A 24,154-nucleotide genomic window follows, 5' to 3' on the forward strand; every position below is an offset into this window, starting at 1 on the left:
AATGTTATAAAGAATGAAGGAAGCTTGTACTTTGGAAAATACGTGTTTTTTTTTTTGTTTTTTTGTTTTTTTTTTCAGGTTCTTGAGTTAATCCATTCTCTTTCACCCAGGAAATCAGGCTTACTTCTCAATTGAGAAAGCAAACCTTTGACTTTGTAGTTACTAACCTCGAAGGGACACGGGAGAAGGGAGTGTGGAGACTCGTCAGAGAAAGGCTGAAATAGACACTCTTTCCCAAATATCACAGATTCCCAGCCTTGTGGGATTCTAAGCAAATAACCAGAATATCACTCAGGGCTAAACCTTCCTCTGTAATCATACATTTTCTAGCAGTGCCCTGGCCTCGACCCTCCTCACCGCTGGTCTTCGAGGCTGCTCCGCTAATTCCTTCCTTAATTTGCCTTCACCTTGGGAAAGAAGAAAGAAAACAAAGTTCCTCCTTCCCAGTGCCCAATCAGCTACATTTTGGAGAAGAAACGGCTAGAAACCGTCGTTTCCTCTGGGAAAAGCGTCCGCTAGAGGCTACTGTGGGTCGGGCCCACCTTTAGCTTCAGGTTGACAAATGTCTTCAGCGCGCTCTCTGCTCTGTGGGCCCTAGGGGTCCCCTAAAATCGCACTAGCGTCCGCCCTGTCTGACCTGCCCCCCTGCAGCGCCGCACATTTCAGCTTTTCAGCTTCACGGTGGAGCTCGCAGTAATTGAGTCGGGAGGGTTATTTTTCCTGGCCTCGCCTCACCGTCCTACGACTGCGGGAGCTTTCGGAAAGACATCGCTTCCACCCCCACCCCCACCCCCCACTCCTGCCCCGACGCCCCGGCTGCTTCTGAGCTCGGTCCCGGCCTCCGCCCCGCGGTAACCAGGATTGCGATCCACGCGGCCTCGGCCAGAGACTGAGGCCGGCGGGTGAAACCACCAGGGCTCCCAACGGAGGGCTTATTCCCTCCCCGCTTTACATTGGTGGGTCAAGTCGCATTAACACCAAACCACCAACGGGCGGGAGCAGGTGGTTCGTTAATTGCATAAACTAGAGTTAACTGCTAGAGACTAACTTGACAGCGCTGACTTGGTTTCTCTCCCCAGCTTGGTTCTCAAGAAAAGGTTTCTCCCTCCTCAAGTTGGAAGGAGGGGAAAGGTTATCAGCTGCTCATCAAGGCTGGTGGTGTGTGCTGTCAATTTAAGGTGACCCGCAGGGTGGCGCGGTAGGCGCGCTGGCTCCCATCCTCGCGGCTATTGGAAGCAGGTTTCCCTCACCCCTTCCAGGAAGGTAAGAGCTTTGGCATCTGGAAGTGTCAGAAAGGAGCCTTTTGCCATAAATCATCCTGAAAAGCATTCAAATCAGACAAGCGTCTAGAGACCCCTTAGACACTCCACCCCCAAAATCCTAGATCAAAGTGCAATTCCTGGAACCATAAACACCTATTATAAGCAAAATCCTACTTATCTGGAGGATGCTAAAACTGAGAGAGAAGGAGTAAGAGGCATTTGTCGCTGGAAATCCCTCGCACAAATTCACAAGCTCTATCTTTTCTTAGATTTGTCAACTGCTTTCTTGGGGATGGCCAACCACAGCATTTCTAAACTCGCCCAATACGCGTTGCGAGGGTCCTCCGAACAGCTGGCTGGAGAGTTTAGAACGCGGTACTGGACATTCGCTTTCGCTTGTTTTTTCAACCAAGAGAAGCAGGTGCGAGAGAGTCTGGGGCTTGGGAGATGGGAGGCGGAGAAAGGGAATTCGCTTGGTCTGAGTTTAGAGACAGCAAGTGCTCCTCACAGATTACACTGGTGCGGCAAACGTCAGTGCAAAGCACTGTTCACCCGAAACTTAGAAAACTCGGAACAGAAAACACCCGCCCAGGCAATTTGTGCTCTTGCCGAACTGCCTCTATGGGCTGAGTTACATTTGCACCCTAACGCTGCAAATGTCCAAGTTCTCCCCAGAGGGATCCTCAGAGGGACAAGGACACTAAGAGGGGATCTAGAGTGGGAGATGTCTGCGATTCCGAAAGAGCAACGTTCTGGCCTCAGAAATGAAAAGACTCCAATTTTTACCACGACTTCCTTGGTCAATCCAGAGTCAAACGATTGTACTGAATCTCAAGCCTGGAGCAGGGATGGCCCAGCCGGGCGTCTACGGCGGAAGCTAGGGGGCGGCTGGGTTGAGGGTAGGAGGTTGACGGGGGCCGGGGCGCGGTGGGGGGGGGGGGGTTACTTGCACGGAGAGACCTCCCCCCACATACATTCCCTGCGGGAAGACGCGTTCGCTGCGCGGGTACCGCGAGAGGGGGCGTTAGGAACGGCGCTGGCAGCTAGCTGACCCCAGCGTTGAGATTATTCGACACGTGTCTTTTACTCCTTACAATCCGTTTCTTATGGGTGATTTATGAACGAACCTCTTTGATCTGGGACGGTTTTTATCTGTCCGCTGTTACAGATGACAGACGCGGCTGCTCAAATCTCTGGTTCCCGCTGCCTAAAAGGTTGCTCCCCCTCTTTCCCAATGCTGTTGCTTTTTCTCTTGGTGATCCCCACCCCCTGCCTCTTCGTTCTCCTCCCCTACCCCCAGCCCCGTCCGCTATATTAGTTGCAGTCCCTCCGGATGTTTTAAGTCAACAAAAAAGCGCTGGGCAGGGTCAGCTGGGAGCCAAGGCGGGCAGATTTGGGGCACGCCATCCCCTTGGTGTCACATGTGTTGGGGTCCTAAGAAGGCCTCCCGCCAGGGACCGGGAGAACTAGCTCCCAAAGCGCGGATGCCCACATTCGGAAGGGAGAAGGCAAAGCCCCAGCAGTCAAGTTCCCGGGGCGGAGGCGGGAGCGGGGGTAGGGGTAGGGGTGGGAGAGGGCGCTGCCTGTGCTCTGAGAAGGGACGAGTAGCGGAGGGCAGTGTCGCTGTGGTTAGGTGCGCGGGGACTCCTCTGAACTATCATTTTGGCTTAATTAGGGAGGTAATGAGGCGGCAGAAAAGGGGGAGAGGGGTTCACGTTGCGGAGCGTGCTAGTCCCTAATAGGTAAAGGAGAAGTGGAGTCTCAGAAGCCGTTGTTAATAGATCTTTCTTGTTTCTTTTTCTTTTCGTGAGTGTGTGTGTGTGTGTGTGTGTGTGTGTGTGTGTGTGTGTGTGTGTTAGTAGTATTTCATTAAAACCATATCCTGGAACAAAGAGTTGTTCTTTCATGTTTCTTTGCTTTGTTATTACTCTGACAGGAGTTCTAAAAACAGGATTTTCCAAATCAAAGAATCCCTGGAGTCCGTGTCCCCTCCCAGCCCCCCTTTCCTTTACCAAACTGCTCTTGGTATCATTATCCTACTACGGATTCTTATACTCTTGATTTAGCCGGAGGACATTTAATAGCTGACTGGATTAAATATTGCAGACTCCAGCCTGGGCTATTTGAAAATCCGGGTCGTGGACTGTGCCTAACTTCAGAGAAGGAAAACTGATCTATGAGATGTGTTTTAAGTTTCACTCAGTCGAGGCCTGGAGAGAAGGAAGAGGAAGAAGGATTCTCTGCTCCAGGTCTCTTTTTTATGTTACAAAGTTAAAAGTTTTAAAAGGTGTGTGTTGATGGGGGGTAGGGGGGAGGGCGTAGCAAGAGAAGCGAAGGGTGCAATGAGGAGAGAGGCAACCTTAACAAGATGCTAACAGAAATTTCCTTCAGTCATAATGAAAGAAGGATTTATAAGAACATTTTAAAGAAGGCTGCTCTGCAAGGTAGCGTTCTGCCCAGGAATGGAGCACACTGTTGCAGGGGTGGCATCAGCAGACCTCTCTGAAGGATTCATTATCACTGCTAAACTTGCCGTCTTGGCATGGTGTCTTTTTGCTGCATGTTGGTTTTCAACAATAGTAACAATTTTTTGATTGGTGTTAAGTTTCATAAACAAAAGAAAAGAAATTTAGACTGTTTGGTCCAGTACTATGTTTAGAAATGGAAGTCTGGAAATCCCTAAGGGAAGCAACCGGTATCAGAGTCAGGGTGTGGGGGCTCATCCAGGCTGGGCAAACCCAGAGGGGCGGGATCTGAGGTCTTCCTCCAGGACGCTTTGGGGGCCATAACCAGATATGATATGTACCCAAAGGTAATAACTCAAGGTTAAGTTCCTCCAGGGACAGCTGGATGAGTATTTAGATTAAATGCCATAGAGAGAAAAGATATGTCTGTTTATCTGCTCTTGTCGTTTTTAAAACTGTCACCCTTAAAGTTGATCATTTTGAATTTATTTCAATTCTTTGGAAATCCAAAGAGGATTAACATAAACTCTGACAGTAAGTTTAGATTTAATATTGTGGAAGAAAGTTCCCCAACTTTTAAATTTTTAAAAAAATACAGAGCTGTATGGGCAGCTATATAATAATTATAAGCCAGGTGCCATGTCAATTTTACAGAGACTAGGAATACTCTGGCATTTAAGCGAAGAGCCATGGAACAGCTCGTTCATTTAATGTACAGTCTTAAAAGTATTGTCAACAAATATTTAAAGCCTTAATTGCACAGAGATCCTGGCCTGAGCCACGCATTAATAGTCACAATAGCTTCTAAAACATCTCTCTTAAGAACAGAGAAAGGAATTGAACTGTCTTCCACACAACTGGGCAACTACTAATTCATTTTAGTTTTGTTTATGAACTGAGCTTCCTTCTTGCCTGGAAGAAGAAAAAAGCCTCTTATTTGTATAAGTGATTTTTAAAAATCCTTCTCAATCAAACCGATAATTTAACTTCCTAAAATCCCTACCCCATGTGTAGCAAGGATCCCCAGAGCCTGGGTCCCGCCCCAGGAGTGAGGGATCACCGGTTCATCTGCTCATCTTTCAGCCCATCCAACCATCTTGGGGGTTTAGGGTCTGTCAGGCCGGGCATTCCTTCTCTCTTCTTATCACTCTCTACCCCTTCAAAAAGGCAATTGATTAGTTTCAGCTTTTCCTAACCGAGATCCGATACGTTTCTCAGGATCAAAAGTCTCTGAGAGGCCAAGACAGAAACGTGGGGGATGGGGAACCTGAAGAAGGAAAACGCAAAAGGAGAAGATAATTTGCCAGCCACCCCACCCCTCTGCACCCAAGACACCTAGGGGATGGGGAGTGCTGGGAGGGGATAGGATTGCGACTTCTGCTCCAAGAGGCACTTGACGATTTAAGATGTGTCTTCCCTTTCTGGTGGCAAATATTTAAACGAGAGAATAGATAACTAGAAAAGGAGGTTGATGATTTATGCCTGGATTTTCCTCCAAGCATTTGCCTCCTTGTATTTACAGGCGTGGCCCCATTTGCAAATTGTACATCTGTTCTCTTCACGTGACATTTCATAAAAGCCCTAACATCTGGGCAAGATAAACTTCCTTCAGGTACCTGCTTAACTTTTCACTTGTCACACTCTTGTCCCCCCCCTCCCCCCACGCGTCCTTTTAGCCCTCCCGCCTGCTTCAGTGGCGGGGTCTGTGGCGCGTTTTGTTCCAGCCCCCACGCTCTGGGCCCCAGTCTCAGATGACCCCACACCGACACCCTCCCAAGGCCAACCTTTGCCAGGGCCAACTTCTCTGGCAGACCCCCATCCTTACGTGTCCGCCTCTGGCTCCACTGTGCAGGTAAGTGAGCGCACCATCTTGAACCCAAGGAGAAAAGTCATATTGCCTTCGATTCCGGCTTCAAACCAAAAACAAAACAAAACAAAACAAAACTGCCTACTCAACAATATTCAGACTCGCGCTTGGATTCCACAGTCTCATATGCATCTACATATTCCTCAGTGAAATGAGAAAAGAGTGCTGCTGATTCTGATGGTTGTCTTTTCATTGAACATTCGCTCATTTCTGGTCCATGTTTAAACTGCATGTTTTACAGAAACTTAATTTCACTTGCTCGTAATCTTCAATCTCCCCTCCCCCAAGAAGGCTGCCTTTAGGAATGAATGTTTTTAGACATTTTTTTTTTTCTTTTCCTAACCCGGAATTTTGTTCACGCATAAGTACGAAGACACATCCACAAACTTAGTGGGGGAGGGGGGAGGCGGGGGAATGGAAGGAAAAGAAAACAGTCCACGTAAACAAGAAGGACAGCCGTTGGAGGCCTTCGCTGAAGCAAACCCCAAACGATCTCATTGCAGGGCGCCCACGAAATCCCGGCTATAATTGAGTGTTTTCTTTGAGGTTTTCTGACCATGTGCTTTTTACCATGGTTACTATGACTCTGATAGGAGAAGCTGGACATTCATTACGATCCCGTCCCATCCTTTCCCCAAGGTTTACCTCCCTGGCTCTTACAAAGAAGGCGAATATAAAGGGGGGGGGGGGACTTTGTGCCAGTGATTTTAACCTGCCCCACCTTCCAGTGACCTGCCACATGCTCCTTCTTACTTTATAGACATCTGGGAATTCCATACATGCCTTAAACTCCAATTACACACCTTCTTCAAAGGACACGTGCTTTGATTTGCTAAGAACATTAAGTGGGCTCACGTCCTGGGGCCTTGGGACAAAAGCAAATGGCAAATGTATCCCATGCCCGGTTTACTGCGTCTGTCTTTTGCTGTTCAGTAAATAAGGATAATTAATAATCCTGTGGCATTTTTGAGGTCTCGGTTTCGAGGTTTCCGGGAAAGAGTGGGGTTGCCGGCTTTGAGAAATTACGAGGAAACCGATTTCTCCTTCCACTTTGACGGTGCACTTTCCTTCCACTTTCGCTGGTGCTGGGGGTGGGGCACAGCTTACGACGCAACAGGCAGAAAATTCTGCAAAAGTGGCCCCCGGGGATCCCCCGCCCGACCCCTGTTTGTCGCTAATACAGGCCTGTCTCTGGAAATTTGAGGCTGGGCCTTTGCCTGACTCTGTTGCTGCTGCCGCCTTTGCTACCGCTGACACTTGGAACCGCCGCCTCCGCGCAGCGGCCAGACGCGGGGCCCGGAGCGGTCTACGCAGTCGGAGGAGGGCACCGACATTGTCTTTCTCTCCACCGTGCGGCACCGGACCGCCACCCACGCAGGGGAGTCTGGGCCTGCGCCCCCCGCCCGCGCCCGCCGCAGGTGAGACTCCCGCTCCCCACGGAGTTCTGTTTGGGTTTCCGTGGCGTTTGTTCCCCGCAGGTTTGTTTGTTTTTCTTCAAATTACAGATGCAGGGAAAACCGCCTGACATCATGAGAGCGGGACAAACGCTCACTTTGAAGGATTCCTGGGCAGGACTTCAAGTGAAATCATATGCCTGAGAAGAACTTGATACCGGTCTAGAGAAAATAACCAGTTCTGAGTTTGCCAAACCGTGGAATGTGCAAAATGCTCGACTTTTTTGCAAGAGGCCAAGTGTCCCTTAAAAAGCTCCATTATGAATATGAGCCTGAAGACTGCAGGAGCAAGAAGCTTGTGCCGTTGTTGAGTGTGGGAAAAAAGTACACACAGTATGTGAGTTTTTGCTATTTAACATTATTTTATTAATAATTTGTACCACTTTAGAGAGGATACCTGCAACTGTGCATGAATTATCATCTGTGCATGTGCTTAGCAAGTGTGTGCACAAAGAAGGAACATAAATGTGTGTATAAGAACAAAAATTTACTTTCTTATGACTGAAGGCTATCAATCCAACGAAATTAAAAGCAAAATTAAAAAAAAAAAAAAAAACTATGTGCACAGTAAAGGAACCATTTTTACTCAGTGGTTTATAGAATTCACCCAAGGCTATTTTATACAGCATTTTTCCCTCCAGTGAATGCATTCTGGCTAAAGGGTAGAGTCCCCCAGTCCAGCCATCACATTAAATTCTCACTTCTGAAGCAGAGGTAATTCATTTTAAGTGTCCTTTAAATAAGAATAGGTAGCAAAAAGAATTAAAACAGGAAAAAAATAGTAGAGCAAAAGAAATACAGGTGGCTTTATTTCTATTCTAAAAAAGAATTAGCATTGTTATGTGCAAGGGGGAGGAGATTGGCAATAATACAAAATCAGTCTGCAACCTGAAAATTGTATAATAGTTAATATTTTCCATGAATTATTCTCATTCAAAGTAAAGCTATTCATCGCCTTTCATTCATTCATTCATTTCTCTGAAAATCTAGGGGAAAATATTACCTTCAGTTTAGCAACACAAATATGGTATTTTTCTCCACAGGGTTCTCTTATGAGAAAAGAGAACAAAATACTAAAGAAAAAGAAAAAAAAGAAAAAAAGAAAAAAATTAAAAAGGCAAATGAAAAGCTACCTTTTGTGAAACCTCTGGGTTTTAAATCATCAGAGATAAGATAAGAGATTACCTTCTCAGCAGTGACAGTCAGCTCCATCCTGATGTACGTCAAGAAATCTGAAATATCAAATAGTCAGACCAAGCTAGTGAACAAGGAGATTCCTCCATGAACAGTTTAGAAAATGGAGGTGTAGGATGATACACACAAAAGAGAGAATTACCATCTTGATGTGCCCTCCCTCATTCTTCTAGGGTACCCTTACATTTCTACCCTATACACACGCACTCCCTCTCTCTCTCCACTCTGCCAATACACCCACACCCTACAAATACATGCACACATAATCACTTTCCCGGCTCATGTAGTTATTTGGTAAAGGAATACCAAAATCCAAACAAATTCCCCAAGCCTTCACTAACCTTTCAGTGTAAGTAAATGCTACAGGGTCCTTATCCTAAAATACGGTCTCAAATATTCAGAATAGTAAATTTACAATATTGTTATGTCAGCATTCCCTGATGTTGTGTGGGAGGGAATGAAAAACCTTCAGGTAATAAGAGCCTCAATCTGAGTTGAACAAACACAACCTGTTTGGATTCATATACACTTATCTGCCATAGCCTTTGTTTGAAATAGACAACAAAATTATTTTCCAGTTTGAAAGCTTGCCAGATTACACCTGAATGCAGTAAACTAGATGTAAAAGTTAAGCACTGAGTGATACAAATGTATTGCTCCTAATGATATTAGTTATGAGCCAATATTTTCCTGGTTCAGAAATAACCATAATGAAATAAAAATCAAGCCCCATTTGCCCATTTAACTTAACTTCATCAGATTTTGTATACCTATAAGTAACCAAGGAAAAATTCCGTGTAATTTTGGATAAAATCTACTTGCTAATGAACTGACCAGAAAATGAATAGCTGTTGCATTTAAAATTGTAATTGTTCCAATTGTTACTGAAGATACTGGAAGTTCAGGTTTTTTGCTTATTGTATTTGACTCCATAGTTGTATGTTCTTTATACATACAAAAAAGGAGCATGCTTCCCAAATAGGTAACATCAACATGGAAAAATATTCTTAACTTTGGCTTTTCTTTTAAGCAAACATGACATTAATTATCATTTTCATTCATGAAAGAGAGAGGTAAATTACAACTGGAATTATCTTTCCTGCTGAATTAAACTTTACTATTTTCAGTGCATTTGTATTGATTTATACGTGTACAGATAGGTCATTTTAAGAACACTTTATACACCCGTTCACTGAAATGAACCTTATTTAAAAATCCTCACAAACAGTGGAGCTCATGACAAAAATACAGAGTTAACAAGAGAAAAGACTGCTGGCTTCATATTGCTTATATGCGTTGAACTGTTCTACGACTGCCTCCTCAAAATATAAGCAAGAGAGGTGAGTAACAAATTTAAGTTTTCGCTGTTTAGAGAACTGGTAAGAGATGAAGGATAGATGCCACAAAGCCCACTGAACACCAAATTGGAATAATAATAAAGCTGTCTTTCTAAATAACATGCCTGTGCCTGTCAGTAGCTAGTTTATTTGCGTTTTTCACTGCTTTGTTTATATTAGTGCCCCCTCCCTCCTGGGTGCCTCCAGAGTTAAACAAGCAAGTATTTACCACCAACTTAATCCTGAGCTTTAAAAATATAGACCAAACTTTGAGGTTCTTAAAATTTTCAATCATATTTATTTATTGCAGAAAAATAATATACAAAGATATTTACAAAACAATCATAAAAATATGAATGCATTTAGACACCGGATCTATTTGCATTTTACCATGGGTCATCAATAAATAAATAGAATGTTGTTTTTTGTATTTTAAGTTTTTTTTTTTTTCCCTCAGAGGAAGAAGGTAAAAAGGAATGAACTGACTGTGATTTTGCAAGTCAGTTTGATCCCCGTATTTTTATTTCTAACGATGTTCTTAAAATTCCTCTGGTTGTTACCATTTTAAAATGGAGAAAGTCCATAATGATGCCTTTCCTTTCAGTGGCTGATTGGCACGACCTCTTGAGAATGCATGCATGAAAAAATAAAAATAAAAACATTCTTCGTCAAAAAAAAAAAAAAAAAAGAACACAAACAACTGTTCAGACTTCTATCAGAATGCAGAGGTGTGAGGATGGTGCCGCTGCCCGTCTGGGAATCACTGTCCACGGGCCTGTCTCGCTTTCTCTTTTAAAAGTGCGCCCCACGCCCTGTTTCTTTGAATTTGGGTTCTGCTCTTCTAATTTCCAAGAAAATCTTTGGCATATATATTTATTTTTAGTTATCCAGCTCCAGAGTCTCTAGACTGTCCATTTGCTCCTTCTCTGGAAACAATGACATCTGCAAAAACCCAGAGAGGGGAAAGTTGGTTATTGTTTAGGTCTTCGTGGCTGTTTTCTAAGACTAGTGAGCTCTGTTCTTATCACCACTACTGAGAAATTGCGCTGAACAACCTGGAAGGATTTCAGCCCAAGGGCAAGAGGAAGTGGGTGGGCGGAAAGAAGGAGGAGGTGGAATTTGGAAACATTTGTTTTAAGGAGAAGGAAAACTTAAAGCCAAAAAGAAAGGGAGGCGCTGGCAAGAAAACTGTCCTTACCCATGACCCTGGAGTCTTTCTCAGACTTCCCTCCTGTCTGGCACGCACACTCACGCACACGCACGCTCCTAACCGGGGCGCATCCCCCCTCTCTCCCTAGCGGGGACGGACCAGCCTTTCGGGGACGTTCAGGGGATGAGGTGGCGAAGGCTGAGAGCGGAGTGGGAGAGGGGGCTGAGGAAGGGGCAGGCAGCCGCGGCCCGGCCGTCAGTTCGTCCGCCACCTGAGCGGCGAAGGGGCGCAGAGGTGTCGGTCCTTACCTAGGTCTCCGGCCCTGCCGAGGGGGTGGGGAGCTCCGCCTGCTAGTGGGACGCGGACATGGACCAGGCCCCCTCCATCCTCCAGACCGAGAAGGCGTAGCTGAGCCGCTCATGGGCCACATAGCTGCAGCTTGCCATCTTGGAGTCCAGCTCGTCGCTCTGGAGAACCTGGTAGAGGAAGTCGATGTACCTGGCCGCCAACTTGAGGGTCTGGATCTTGCTCAGCTTGTCCGAAGGCAGCGTGGGGATGATCTTCCGCAGCGCGGCGAACGCCTCGTTCAGCGATTGCGTGCGCTGGCGCTCCCGCACGTTGGCCATGACCCGCTGCGTCTGCAGCTCCTCGTAGGACTGCGGGCTCCCGCCGCCGCTGCTGCTGCCGCCGCCGCCGGCGCCGCCGCCGCCGCCGCCACCCGCAGATTTCTTGCCGCGCTTGCCCTGGGCCGGGCTGCCCGGCTCGTCGCCGCCTCCGACGCCCCCGCCCGCGGCCCCGCCGGGCCCCGCGCCGCCGCCCGCGCTGCGCCGGCTGCTGCGCCGCTTGCGCCCCCCGCGCTTGCCGCTCGGCGGCTGCTGCCGGTCCGGCTCTTCCTCGCTGTTGCTCAGGCTGTCGTCGGCCGGCGAGACTGGCGAGCTAGACACGTCCTGCATCATCTCTCAGGTGGCAGCGTGCGGCCTCGCAGGCCCGGGGCAGAGGGGCGGCCCGGGAAAAGGAGGAGAGCGGGGCGCCTCAGCCCGCCAGCTTCCCCCGCGCGCGGCGCCGGCCGGGGCGGTGCGGCCCGCCGAGGAGGGAGCGGGAGGAGGGACGGGGTGGATCTCCGCGGGGAGGGCGCGCGGGGGAGGCGGGGAGGGAGGCGGGAGGGGGAGGGGACGGTGTGGATGGCCCCGAGGTCCAAAAAGAAGGCGCCCAACGGCCGCACGCACACCCTGCTCGGCCTCCTGGAAACGCTGCCGGTGCCGGCGAGCCCGCGAGGTGTCTGGGAGTTGGACGAAAGCTGCAGACTTGGAGGCTCTTATACCTCCGTGCAGCCGGAAAGTTTGGGGGCAGCAGTGTCATTGGCCTGACGTGGGGAGGAGGGACTTTTCGAAGTTTTATAGGAAAGTTTCCGCTTTCCAGCCCCCCCCCCCTCCTTTCCCCGTCCCCACCCCCCACTTGCTCAGGGTCTAACAATTCGTTCTCCCAAACCATTCAAAAACGACCTGGCTCCGGCGGCCGGCCCCTCTGCCCGCCTCTTTGCTGCCCTCCCTCTTCCCTCCCCGCCGCCCTCCGCAGGCGGGCGCGGGGCGATTTCCTTCCGCGCCGTTGCGCGCGGGCCGCGCCCCCGCACCCGAGCGCAGCCCCGGAAAGCGGCCGGAGGGGACCTCTCGGCCGCGGTGTCAGTCCCTCCCGGAGTGGCTGTGACAGCAGCGGCAGCAACAGCTTCTACGCAGTGCGTGATGTCTCAACTCTCCCCAGTACCCTCTAGGTCCGTGGGGCCGCCTTTGGGATTGCTGGGGTGGGGGCAATGGCAAAACTGGCAGCCGCGGAGCTCCCCCAATAGTCAGGTAGACGGGCCCCTAGAGCCCCAAAGGCCAAACCGCTGCGGCGGGCCCTGAAGTCGTGGGCGTTTCTGAAGACGTGGCTGCGACACGGGGAGTGTGGATCTGCGCCCCGGCCTGCTCTCACCCCTCCCTGAGAAGCATCTGGGCCTTCCTTTTCCCTCTACACTGACCCAGTCTAACGCTTCCTACCACTCAAAAGGCTACACCTCCGACGGTACTGGAAAGAGACAGAAATTCATTCTTTCTCGGAAGTCAGTTTTGTTCTTGGAGAAGGCAGCGGGGCCAGAGAGGGACAGCGCAGCGTTTTCGCTGCGGCCCTGATCTCCTGAGCTGCCAGCCCAAGGTGGAGGACCCTGTGGCCATTTCATCCCTACCCTACTTCCCAATAAGGCCCCGCATTGTGACCTCTAAAGGTAGGCTCGTAAGAAAGTGAGATGAGGTCCCAAAGCCCCTGAACACAACGCGGCTTGCCCAAGCCAGTTGTGAGAGGCACCTTCTCCACTCCTTGTTCCTAGGAGGTGGAGTGGGCAGTTATGCTTCGTGCTACCCAGACGTGGTCCAGTTACTTGGACGCTTTTATATTTTAAGCAATTCTGTCTGATACATTAACAACAAAGAGCCCCAAAGAGGGTGTTAATGCAGCTTCTGTCAGATCGGAGGCAACAAAAGTTGGTGGGCTGGAAGGAAAGCCTCATGGAAGAGAAACCCATCTTTGCAGTTCCAGACTTGTTTCTCTCTATTGGAACGAGTTGGGATAGAATAAGCTTTTTGTGTTCATCCGTTAGTTGCAAAGCAAAGCATTAGTCGATATTCAGGGGGTAGATTTGGGGGTGCTGAGCTTGTGTGCCCTGCACAGGCCAAGGTCCTCTCACGCTATCCCCAGACTGGACTGTCAGGGGAGAATTAACTTAGCGAAGGACCCCATTCTGGGCCTGATGGAGGGTCGTTGTCCCGGGTGTCAGGAGGAGGAGGAAGAGGAGGAGGGAGCCCAGGCAACACGAGGGCAGGCCATGTGGCTCTGCCCCGCTGAGGCTCACAGATTCAGTCCGGAAACCCTGGGGTCTGGAGCGCCTGGAGCTGGCTGAAGGGCTCAGACTTCTGGGGGAAGTGAGGGCAAGAGGCATCCCTCCCGTGGGGGTGAACAAGGCAGTGCTTTCATGGGAGGTGTGACTTGCAGGGTCTGTCTATCACCATTTTTACAAATATTCAGAAACAATGCCCACAGCATGCTGACTGGCCTGCTTGGAGAGCTCCCGCGGCATTTTAAAATGAGAGCCCGTCTGGAAAGTGGATTCTACTTGACCTCCACTTAATAGTGTGCAGGCAGGTATCCTTAAAGCAAAACTCATTATGATAAGTCACACCTTTTGTTTTCATCTTCTGCCTGTAGGATTTTATCTCTTGGAAGCAGAGAATAAGGCAGAAATTCTGCCCCACTCTACCCAGTGTTCTCTCTTATAAATCTGAATTGCAGATTATTCCGCAATTCTTATTTGAAGGTGGCTGCAGAAATCTTGAAAAGTTTCCACCTTTACCTTTCTTTTTAAAAGATCAATCTCAAATCTTAATTTTGTTTTTCTTTTCCCTTTGGTTGAAGTCTTAAAACTAAAGAGATTGAATAATTGGACTTTTTCCTTTGTGGCTATGGACAAGCAAGACAGGAAAGTGTGGGCAAAGTGTAAAGGGAAACCTTACCTGACCAAGGGGAATTGGGGTGGGGAATTGGGGTTGCGGGATGGAAATGAGGGCAGAGAAGCTGGAGGAGAAACGGAGTCCTCAGCAGCTAGCAGCCAAGGATCCTTAGCCAGCCAGACTTGCAGAGTCATCAATCTCTAAGACTAGTTCTTAAACAAATTAACCCAGCCCTGTTCTGAGCAACTAAACTTCTAGGGAATGAAGAGCTCCTGGCTGTTGGGCACCAGGGATCCCCGGGAGCTGAGGCTGCGCTCTGGATGCCAGAATGCTTACTGGAGGGCTGAAAATGAATGACCTAACTAGAACCATCTCGGCATGGAATCTTCCTGACAGAGTCATAATCAATGACTTTAGTTCTGAGAAGAAATTTCTCTTGAGCTCTTTGAAGAAATGGACGAAGAGAATGAGAGGGGTTTTCAGTGCCTACATGTTACTTTTTGAGCAGAAGGCTGTGGCTTGCCAAATGAATTACCTCTCAAAATGTCTGGGGCTCAATACTCCCTGCTTTGCAAACTGTAATATTTCCTGGTCCCACCCTGTTCATCTGCAGCTATATCCTACGTAACATTTTATCTAACAATTTTCTTGTCCACACTTGCTGGGGGAAAGCATCCCTAGTTCTAAAATCCTAATTTCAGGCTCTTAAAAAACGGTTTTGGAAATTTCCCCTTGGGGCTGAACTCAGCCTGACTTGAAGAACGTTAGTGGAGAACTGCCTTCTTTGGGAATACTGGATTAATTGAAATTAAATCATTTTGTCTACTTCTAAAACAAATTCCCTGAAAAAAAAAAGAACTGAAAACAAAAAAGTTTTTCTTTTGCACTTGGATAATTCAAAACGAGCTTTGTTTTCAAAACTGCAAACTTGGCATGTTAGCAGTCCTTCCTGAGGAATGTGTGCTGTGTTAAAAAGTGAAAAAAAAAAAAAAAAAAAAACTGTTAGAAGAAACAGAGTTAGGAATCTCCTACTGAGCAGAAGCAGTAAGTATGTATCTATCTGTATTTTTACATCTGAATGTGTACCCACTGGCATTCTCTTAGCAACATTCATTTATAAATACTTTCAGAGAAGGAAAAGAAACATGTATATACTATAGAATTGTTAGCAAGGTGGTAAATTTGGGAGCTGGGATTGCACAAAAGGTGAGTGCTTGAGACTCTCTCTTCCTACTCTTTCTCCTTATTCTTTGGATGACCTACCACCTGAAGGCTGGCTTAGAGTTCTATGAAATAATTTCTCTGAATTGCATGAACGTGGCACAGGAGTGTTCACACAGAAGGGGGCGCAAATTGGAGAAGGCTGCAGTTGAATGGACATCTTAGATTTCATCTTGTTTTGAACACTCCATGGGGGATTGCCTAGTTTGATAGTTAAGTAAGAGAATTTTTTCAAAGCGGAGTATGAAGTCTGTGTCAGCACAAGTGACTTGGATTGGTGACACAGGCAGCCTTCGTGTTTGAATACCTTACCCTAAAGAAGAGGTCATTCTCTTTCTCTTTTCATGGTAGTTTAATTCATGAATCTAACTGATTCTATATTTCTCTTTCCAAACTTCTTTAAGGATCAGGAACTAAAATTATCAAATGTGAAGCTTTCAGTCTGGAAGTAAAATGAAAAAGGATAAAGCATAAGAAATTGAGTTGCCAGGAGCACCTTAAACAAGCAAATCAAATTTCAAATAAATTAATCTTTACAATATCTGACATTGTGCATTCAAAATGAAGGTAAGATAAAGAAACAGCATATGCTGAACTTGTACATAAAGAGGAATCAGAGTGTGGAAAAGTATGGTGTCTTGAAGAGCCTCCTCCCCACCCAGCTTTTATTAGCTTGTTGGGTGTGCAGGCTAGAGAGACTGTGTCCTGTCTTTGCTGCCAGTTAATCTTGGTGACATACATACTCGCCTATTTCAGAGAGCTGCTGGAGTAACTGAAGAAATAATGTAAGAAATATGTACTTATTCATAGCGGCTTTTATCATGACCATAGTCTTCCTACCTAGTAAGCGTTTTTATCTTTTCTGTCTAATCATCAAGCAATTTAAATATAAATCTAATGGTTTATATTCTGTGTTTTTTCCAGAAAAAGTTCCTACTCTGATTACTCCTAACTTTCATCTCTCTACACTTCAAGGGATTTCCTTTTTTCACAAATGGCTTTTCCTGAAGCCTTAAATCCTATTTCCATTGTTTTGATTGATTCTTCCTGCACAAAACATGTTGTTTTTGCCAGTGACCACAAGAGGACACAATTTCCTAGAGAACTTTGTTTAAAAAGACACTTGTAGAAGGCTTACAAAATAGCAAAAAATATTGTACAGTGAATGTCATTTTGGGGATGCCTATTTCATTTATGTCACTTTTCTTAATTAAGTAACTTTGATGTAAACTAAAAAAATTAAAACTTAAAAAATAAAAATCATTTTAAAAATAAATGAAAAAACCATATATACACATAAGTTGGCATTCAAACCTGGGATGTCTTGGAAGATTTTATCTTTTCTCTTTATTGTAGAAAATAAAAGAAAAACATGAATGAAAATGTACTAAAATGCTACCATTTTAAGGGAAAACATTTATTTTGCATTAGTAGAGGTTTGGACAAAACTGTGAGTGATCTGGAATTTTACTTGCTCAATTTTAGAGCCATGTTTGGCAATGAAAAACAATCTTTTTTTAAAAATATGTTACTATTCCAGAATACCTTTGAAAGTTTGAATTTTTAGTTTCAGCATTTGGGTTGTCTTTATGTGAACAAATGCATGGAAATTATGTTTTATGATTTGCCAGTTCTATTTTAACGCATGTCATAAGAACTAAATTATTTTTCAAAGATATGGAAAAATAGGATATTAAGATACAGATTCCCAACACTTCCCCCAAATTATGATACACACTCTTTAATTTAAGGTCACTGTCCTCTTTCCTATTACTTTTTCTCAAAAAAGATTTCAGAGCATCTGATTACTTTGTAAATTAAATTAAAATGAATTATGTCTTGATATTTTTTTAGATGAATTTTATAGTTCTGGTAGAATGCTGGTGACAGTCAAACTGGGGAATCGCTGCTTCATTTGGAACTCAATGCTTTTTTTGTTTTGCATATGTGTCTTCTTGCAGATACATTCCTAATCACACTCTCTGAGACCCTGCTGGAGGAACTGAGCTGTGGACCAGAGATGCTGGAAAGAGAAGAAGAGAAAAGGACAAGAAGGAAAAACCAGAGCAAAAATGAGAACAAGACAGAGAAGAATGTGAAGAGAGTATAAGAGGGCGCTGGGACAACTGGTGGGAGACCGAAAGAGAAAAAGAATAAGGCTTAATATGGAGGGGTCAGTGACAAGAGAAAAGGCTTACATCTGAAAAGAAAGAAAGAAATGCATTTAGTGGGAAATAGAAAAGCACCTGGATTATTTGCCTCAGTTTCTGCTCACAGAGATTGTTGTAAGTAGCTACCTGTCCCTTGGTGTAGGCATTTGATTTTAAAAATCCCTGTCATTCTCGCTGAAGTGCTAACAAAAAGTAAGGAACTTTGTGGAGGGCTGGGAAACTTTTAATGAGGGTAATGTTCCTTGAATAGATATGGTCTATCTGGAATTAGAGTAAAGGTATTACATGTTGTCGTTCTTGCCTCTCAAGATGGTAGAGGGGAAGACGTCTGGGGGGACACTTGATGCCATTACTGTGTGAAAAATGCTTTGAATTATGATAGGATTTTAGAAATCCTGGCTCATTGTTTTCTATTTGACCTCCACAATGGAGATCAAACTTGGTGTTTTTTGCCTGTGGTTAGCCAGCATCAATGCCTGTGTCTTCCCCACCTCAGATACCTCAGGAAAGACATAGTTGTAGTGATACATTTTATTCTCACTCACTCCTACTCAAGACCTTGAGAGATCGTGAGGTTCTGGTTCTGCCTAATGGTGCATTCAGGAGACCTGAATTCTGGTTTCAACTGGCACTAATTAGTTATAACACGTCTATTGATTCTTTCATAATTTAACAAAAATGTGTCCACCTCTAATTATGTTAGGTACTTGGAGTAAGAATATTTAGCCCCTGACATCAAGGATGTCACAGTCTATTGAGAAATAAAATCTGAAAACAGTTTTGTGGCATGGAGAGCTAACTACTGTGATGGATGTTTCAAAGAGTGCCAAGGACCCTGGACCTGGTCTGAGGTGACAGGATGCCTTGGTGCATGGGGAGATTACCTCACTGCAATGATAGCCTCTAAATATATTTCCAGGAAGCTTGTCCCAGCCAGAGACACACACAGAAAGGCCCACAGACCAAGTGAAGATGTACATATCAACCTGGTTTATTAAGTTGATTAGAAACATACAGTAAGAAAGGGAATTACAGTAGGTTAATATACTAGAATAGGTTGCAAACAGGCAGGAAGGGCCATGCTACCCAAATCCTGGAGTACACAGGTTCCCGGTGACTCTGCCCTCCAGCAGCTTTCCTTGCTGATGGTGTAGTTAAGAGGTCCAAAGTGAGGGTTAACAATGATGTAGGGTTCCTGGAGCTAAATTAACTTGCTCTGTTAGAGAAGGTAAATACTCTTGTCCACAGGTGGGCTTGATATTTGCCTCTGAGCAGCTGTGGGTTTTATCTTTCAGTCTTGGCCAGAGGACAAGTGGGCCAAGTTGAATGTCACCAACAGGGAGCTGAAGACCTCATGAATATGGGATTCCCTGAGAGTCCATGACTATCTGATGCTTACATAGCCTTTCTGTCCATTCCTACTTACTTTAGTGATGTCTAAGATGTCTTATAGGTTACTTACTTCCATTCTTAATGTCGTCTATTTTCTTTGTTTCTCTTATTCTCTTCAGCAGAACGGAATATTCATAAATCTAACAGGAAGCATACATTGCAGTCTTCCTAAAGTACCCTTTATCTCAGCTTTAGTCTTCAAGGATGTTTGGGGTGAACCAGATGAGGAGTAGAAAGGGGAGGAGGAAGGAAAGACACTGGGAGTGGCATGGATAAAGGCAGGGAGGCAGGAGCGTGTATGACCTGCTGGGGGTGCTGTAAGGAATCTTGCATGGCTGGAGATGGAATGGGTGTGGGAACAGCTAGAAATGATACAAAGTTTAGATCACTAACTGTGTGACATGCTAGAGAATTTGGGTTTAGCTCTAAATGGAGTTGGGGAAACTGAAGAATGTTAAACAGGGAAAAGACACAATCAGATTTATATTTTAGACATACGAGCCTGTGGACGGTGCAGGGGATGGGTTAGACAGTTATGTGATTATATTTAGGAAGTTCTTGTGTCAGCCCACAATATATGTCCTATAAATGCATCAGTTTACTTATGAGAACTTATACCATTGCAGTAGTTATGGGGTATGTGGACAGTATAATATAAAGCTGAGGGACAATGGATTCAGGGAAATTTGGAGGTATCAGTTTCCTCATCTGTAAAATGAAGTAGTTGGGTAGATAATATGAAAAAGTTAAAAAAATGTGTAAACTTGAAAGATTTTAGAAATTATCTAGCCTCTTAGTTTTATGGATGAAAAAGTTTTCTCTATGACTGCTTCTAACTCTATGATTTGGCAATATCTAGAACCTGAAAGCATTTTCCTAAGTAATGAGAATGAATTTCCTTCTAGTTCTGGAAACTGCTTGTGGCCAACTGTGGTCCTAAACTTTTATGCCAAAAATGAGTAAAATAGGTAGTGAAGTGGTTTGAAGGGGCTTTCTCCAAAACCAATTAATACTTCCCATAGCCATGCTTGAAATCTATCACTGACAACTCATTAAGTTGGAGCCTGCCGTTGTCTTCTCCAGGCTCGTCTTTTAGATGGTAAAGTCCCCAAGGTGAGGTAACACATTAGCTCACTGACACCTTTGAGTGAATTTGATTGTATGACATTTTTCTCAGGAAAGGAGGGGCCTAGGCTAGCCGAAGGATACTGGGACAAATTGAAGAGCCCTGACTGAAAGTCAAGGAAAGTTGTGAAGAAAGAAATGGTTGTAGTACTAGTACCTTTGCACTTTTTCTAGGTGGGTGTTGGACTAACATCCTGGCCTGTCTGAGCCTTCCATGCCTTCAGTGTGACTGATGTCATCCAGTTCTGTCTTTTGGATTCAATTCTAGGCAGAACACAATGAGCTAGTGAGGAAACCGGAACCCACTGCCCCTGTCTCATCATCTCGATTTCTGCCAAGGTCTTAGAACCTTGAAAAGTGGCTATCAAATAGAGCATACTCTTCTGTCTCACTATCAGATGTGTGTTAAGAACAAACAATCACAATCTCTTTGCTTTAATCATAACTGACCTATTTAGATGTACTTATTATATTCATGGGTAGAGCTGTTTCTAGGGAGCATGAAGTACATACAATGACTGAGAAAAACAGAAATAGCCATTGGTGGTCATAAAGCAACTTTAACAGCAATTTTAATTTCACAGCCAAATTTTTGGGCTGGGGATAAATAATTGTTAAAAATACTCTAAAGAGGAAGACACAGATGTTAAATTTGAAGAATATCGGCAGGCTTGAAATGTCTGAAGAACCAATACTGCAAGTGAGTTATATTTCTTCTTTAACAGAGCTATTCTCCAAAATAGACTACAGTCTGATGCAATTATTCGGAAAAATCAACTCCACTTCTAGGCTTATGTAACATTTATTCACTATTGTGTTCATTATATTGATTCTTACATGAAAAACTAGGCACCCTGATATTTTATAGAGGTTCATCAAAACACTTTAAAGTACTTTGTTTAGTATGCATTTTAAATGGGAGAGAGAGAATTTCATGGCAAACTTTGGTTAAGACAGAAAGACTATTGGTTTTTATTTGTGAATCTATCAGCAATGAAAGCTGCAATCACAAGGCGCTGTGGCTTTTGTCATTTACTTGAGGTAATAGGTATGGCAGAAGATCACATTATTGGAGAACAGAATAGGATAGAACAGAATGAAAAATAATGAAAGCAGATTAAAAATAACAATCTGCATAATTTCCCTAGTTAAATTAAATAAGATGATCATTTTCATTTAATTTATTATAAAATTCTTAAAACATTACAATTGCATAACTGGAGAAACTGCTTATATTTTCAAAAAAAAAAAAAAAAAAAAAGCACTTCAGTAAAGTCATACACTGCTAGAGCAAGAAGACGATTTAGAAGTCCAGAGTGATTCTTCCTTTCTGGCAACATAGAATGGCCATAGAGAACAGTGTAGTACCTGACAACCCAGATCCTGGAGCCAGTCAACCTAGGTTCAAATATGACTCAACTTCTCACTACCTGTGTGTAATCTTATATAGGTTACTTGCCCCTCCATGCTTCCTGGGAAAAAGAGGGAATAAAGTGCATCATTAGTTGTCATGATGAAATAGAGTCATAAGTGCTTAAAATGGTGCCTGGCACTCGATATGTGTTTGATATTATTACTTTAAATGAGGACTGAGTTATGCAGTACCTTGTAGACTGAGATGTAGCATTTGTATTCAATTCCAAGTATAAAGGAAGGGCTTAAAGGGTAAATGAGGAAATTAATTGATGATTGAGTTCTGTTTGAAGAGCATCACTTCCTATATCCTTATTTCAGTCCCTGAGGACTCAAAGTTTAGGATGAGGACACTAATTGGAGGAGGTTCAATAATTTATCCATGCCCTAGCTACCAAAAAATGGTAACAGGAGGCGTATGACCTCCATTTTCCATAGTAGGCGGTATCTTGTCTGAGCTAAAGACTCTCATATTCAACTGTCCACTTGATACTACAATGCAGGTTTCTCACAGACATCTTGAACTTACTGTTAGTCGTAATTTGTTCCTCCCACAATTTCAGTAAGTCGTTTGTCTAATTGCTTAGCCTAAAAACCTAGAAGCCATCATTAATGTGTCTCTTTCCCTCAGCCCACCCTTTCCTGCATCCAGGTGATCACAAGGAGTGCAGTTTCCCACCAAGACACACAGACTGAGTATTCACCCAATGGTAGGAAGTACTATTTAGTGTTTGTTGAACTCCAACAGAGGTGGCATTTCCAGGGTCCACACCATTGAGACTCACTGTAGGATAACTTAGTGTTAAGTGGCTTATATTGGAGTCTGTTTCATTTGTGTTAGTATTTTATTCCCAGCAAGGCTACTTGCTGTAGGAAACCAGACTTTTCTCATATTCCACATGGGCTCCATAGTGTGCACAATGGGTACTCTATAAATACTCATTTATTGATTATTTTTCTCTTTAGAAATGTACAAAAAGTGCAAGTACAATCACAAGTTAAATATACCTTAATTTACCTCAGTCTTATCTTAAACTTACATTTTAGCCAGTGTACTCAAACAACAATAAGATAGAGTAATATCTATTCCTTAAAAGTCAGAGATTAAAAACACTTTCTTTAAAAATACTAATTTGAAAGGGTGCCTGTGTTGCTCAGTCAGTTAAACATCTAACTCTTGATTTCAGCTCAGGTCATGATCTCACAGTTCCTGGGATCAAGCCCTTGCATTGGGCTTTGTGCTGATAGCCCGATTCTTTCTCCCTCTCTCTCTGTCCCTCCCCTGCTTGTGTTCTCTCTTTCTCTCTCTCAAACTAAACAAATAAACTTAAAAAAATAATTTGGAGACTGTTTCCTTCCACAGATATTCAATCAAATATTACCACTAACTGGATTCTTAAATTATTCAATAAACATATCTAGTATTGTTATAGCTATATATGCCATACACACACACACACACACACACACACACATATACATATATAGGATATGTACATATATATATATTTAGCAGTTTTTTCCTATATATATCCTATATATATATATGTATATATATATAGGATATATACATATACATATACACATATAGGATATGTACATATATGTATATATATGTATATATACATATATATACACGCATATATATACATACACACACACACACACACACACACACACACATATATATATATATTTAGCAGGTTTTTTTCTGTATAGCAGCACCAGCACAAATATTGGTGAGGAGGGAAAAGACTACAATAAAGCAAAAAGTGTCTGTAAATTCTCTGTTTTATTTTCTTTGCAAAGAAGAAGCTAAAGCAGTTGACCCTGACCTGGAAGACAAGGAAGACTTTTCAGCCTAATTGTTTCAAAGAGCTGGAGGTTTGTGTAATAAAATAGTTGGAAGAAAATACTAAGGGAATGTCCAATCTAAGGCTGTAGCAATTCAAATGGGAAGGATGGTCAGTCCTTTGACTGCTGAAATGTCTATCCTGTTCCTTTTCTGATTCCTCGGAATGATCCAACCATTTAAGTGGTCCATTCAGTCATATGAAGATCTCACTCCACCACAAGTGTCAGAACTCAAGAGTATTCACTTGATGATATTCCTGTGTAGAAGAAGAAATGGTATCGACCCAGAATTGTGCCAAGGTCTCTGGCATGTATGGGCTTTTCTTCAAGGGAACAGAGACTAGTTAGCAGGCCACTGCAGTAATGTAGATGAGAGGTGTTTATGACCTAAACTAGATGTTAACCGTGGAGTTGGAGTTGGAAAGAAGTGACTAGATTCTAGATATATTTTGAAGGTAGAACTAATAGGATTCACTAAAGATAAGATATGAGGTGTGTGGAGGAGGCATCAAGAATGACTTTAGGGCTTTTTATTTGAGAAAAAGTGAGGCGGGGGGGGGGGGGCATTGGCAACCCCTGAGATGGAGAAGGTTGTGGTGGAACACATTTCAGGGCGGAGAGTTCATTTCAAACATGTTGAGTTTGAGATGTCAGTTAGAAATCCAAGTGGAATTGCTGGGTGGCAGTTGGACTTGTGAGTCTGGAGTTGGTGAGAGAGGTCTGGACTGAAGGTAAAACTTGGAATATATCAGCATAGCCATGGCCTTTGGAGC

General features: G+C 44.3%; 1 protein-coding gene and 1 long non-coding RNA gene across 2 annotated transcripts; one reads left to right on the plus strand and one right to left on the minus strand.

Moving 5' to 3' along the window:
* Nucleotides 1-9,854: 9,854 nt before the first annotated feature.
* Nucleotides 9,855-11,796, minus strand: TWIST1 (twist family bHLH transcription factor 1). Its single transcript, XM_060632663.3, has 2 exons — nt 11,038-11,796; nt 9,855-10,521 (listed from the first exon to the last, which is right to left on the minus strand). Exon 1 carries the CDS (start codon nt 11,683-11,685, stop codon nt 11,080-11,082), a length of 606 nt encoding a protein of 201 aa, XP_060488646.1. The 5' UTR covers nt 11,686-11,796; the 3' UTR covers nt 9,855-10,521; nt 11,038-11,079.
* Nucleotides 11,797-12,040: 244 nt separating this feature from the next.
* LOC132679254 (uncharacterized) lies at nt 12,041-22,968 on the plus strand. The gene is made up of 4 exons (XR_013553397.2): nt 12,041-12,497; nt 15,831-15,993; nt 17,388-22,237; nt 22,715-22,968. It is a non-coding gene; the product is annotated as an uncharacterized LOC132679254 (long non-coding RNA).
* The last annotated feature ends 1,186 nt before the right edge of the window (nt 22,969-24,154 follow it).

The sequence above is a fragment of the Panthera onca genome, chromosome A2 (assembly GCF_046562875.1).
Source record: "Panthera onca isolate mPanOnc1 chromosome A2, mPanOnc1 haplotype 2, whole genome shotgun sequence".
NCBI lineage: Eukaryota > Metazoa > Chordata > Mammalia > Carnivora > Felidae > Panthera > Panthera onca.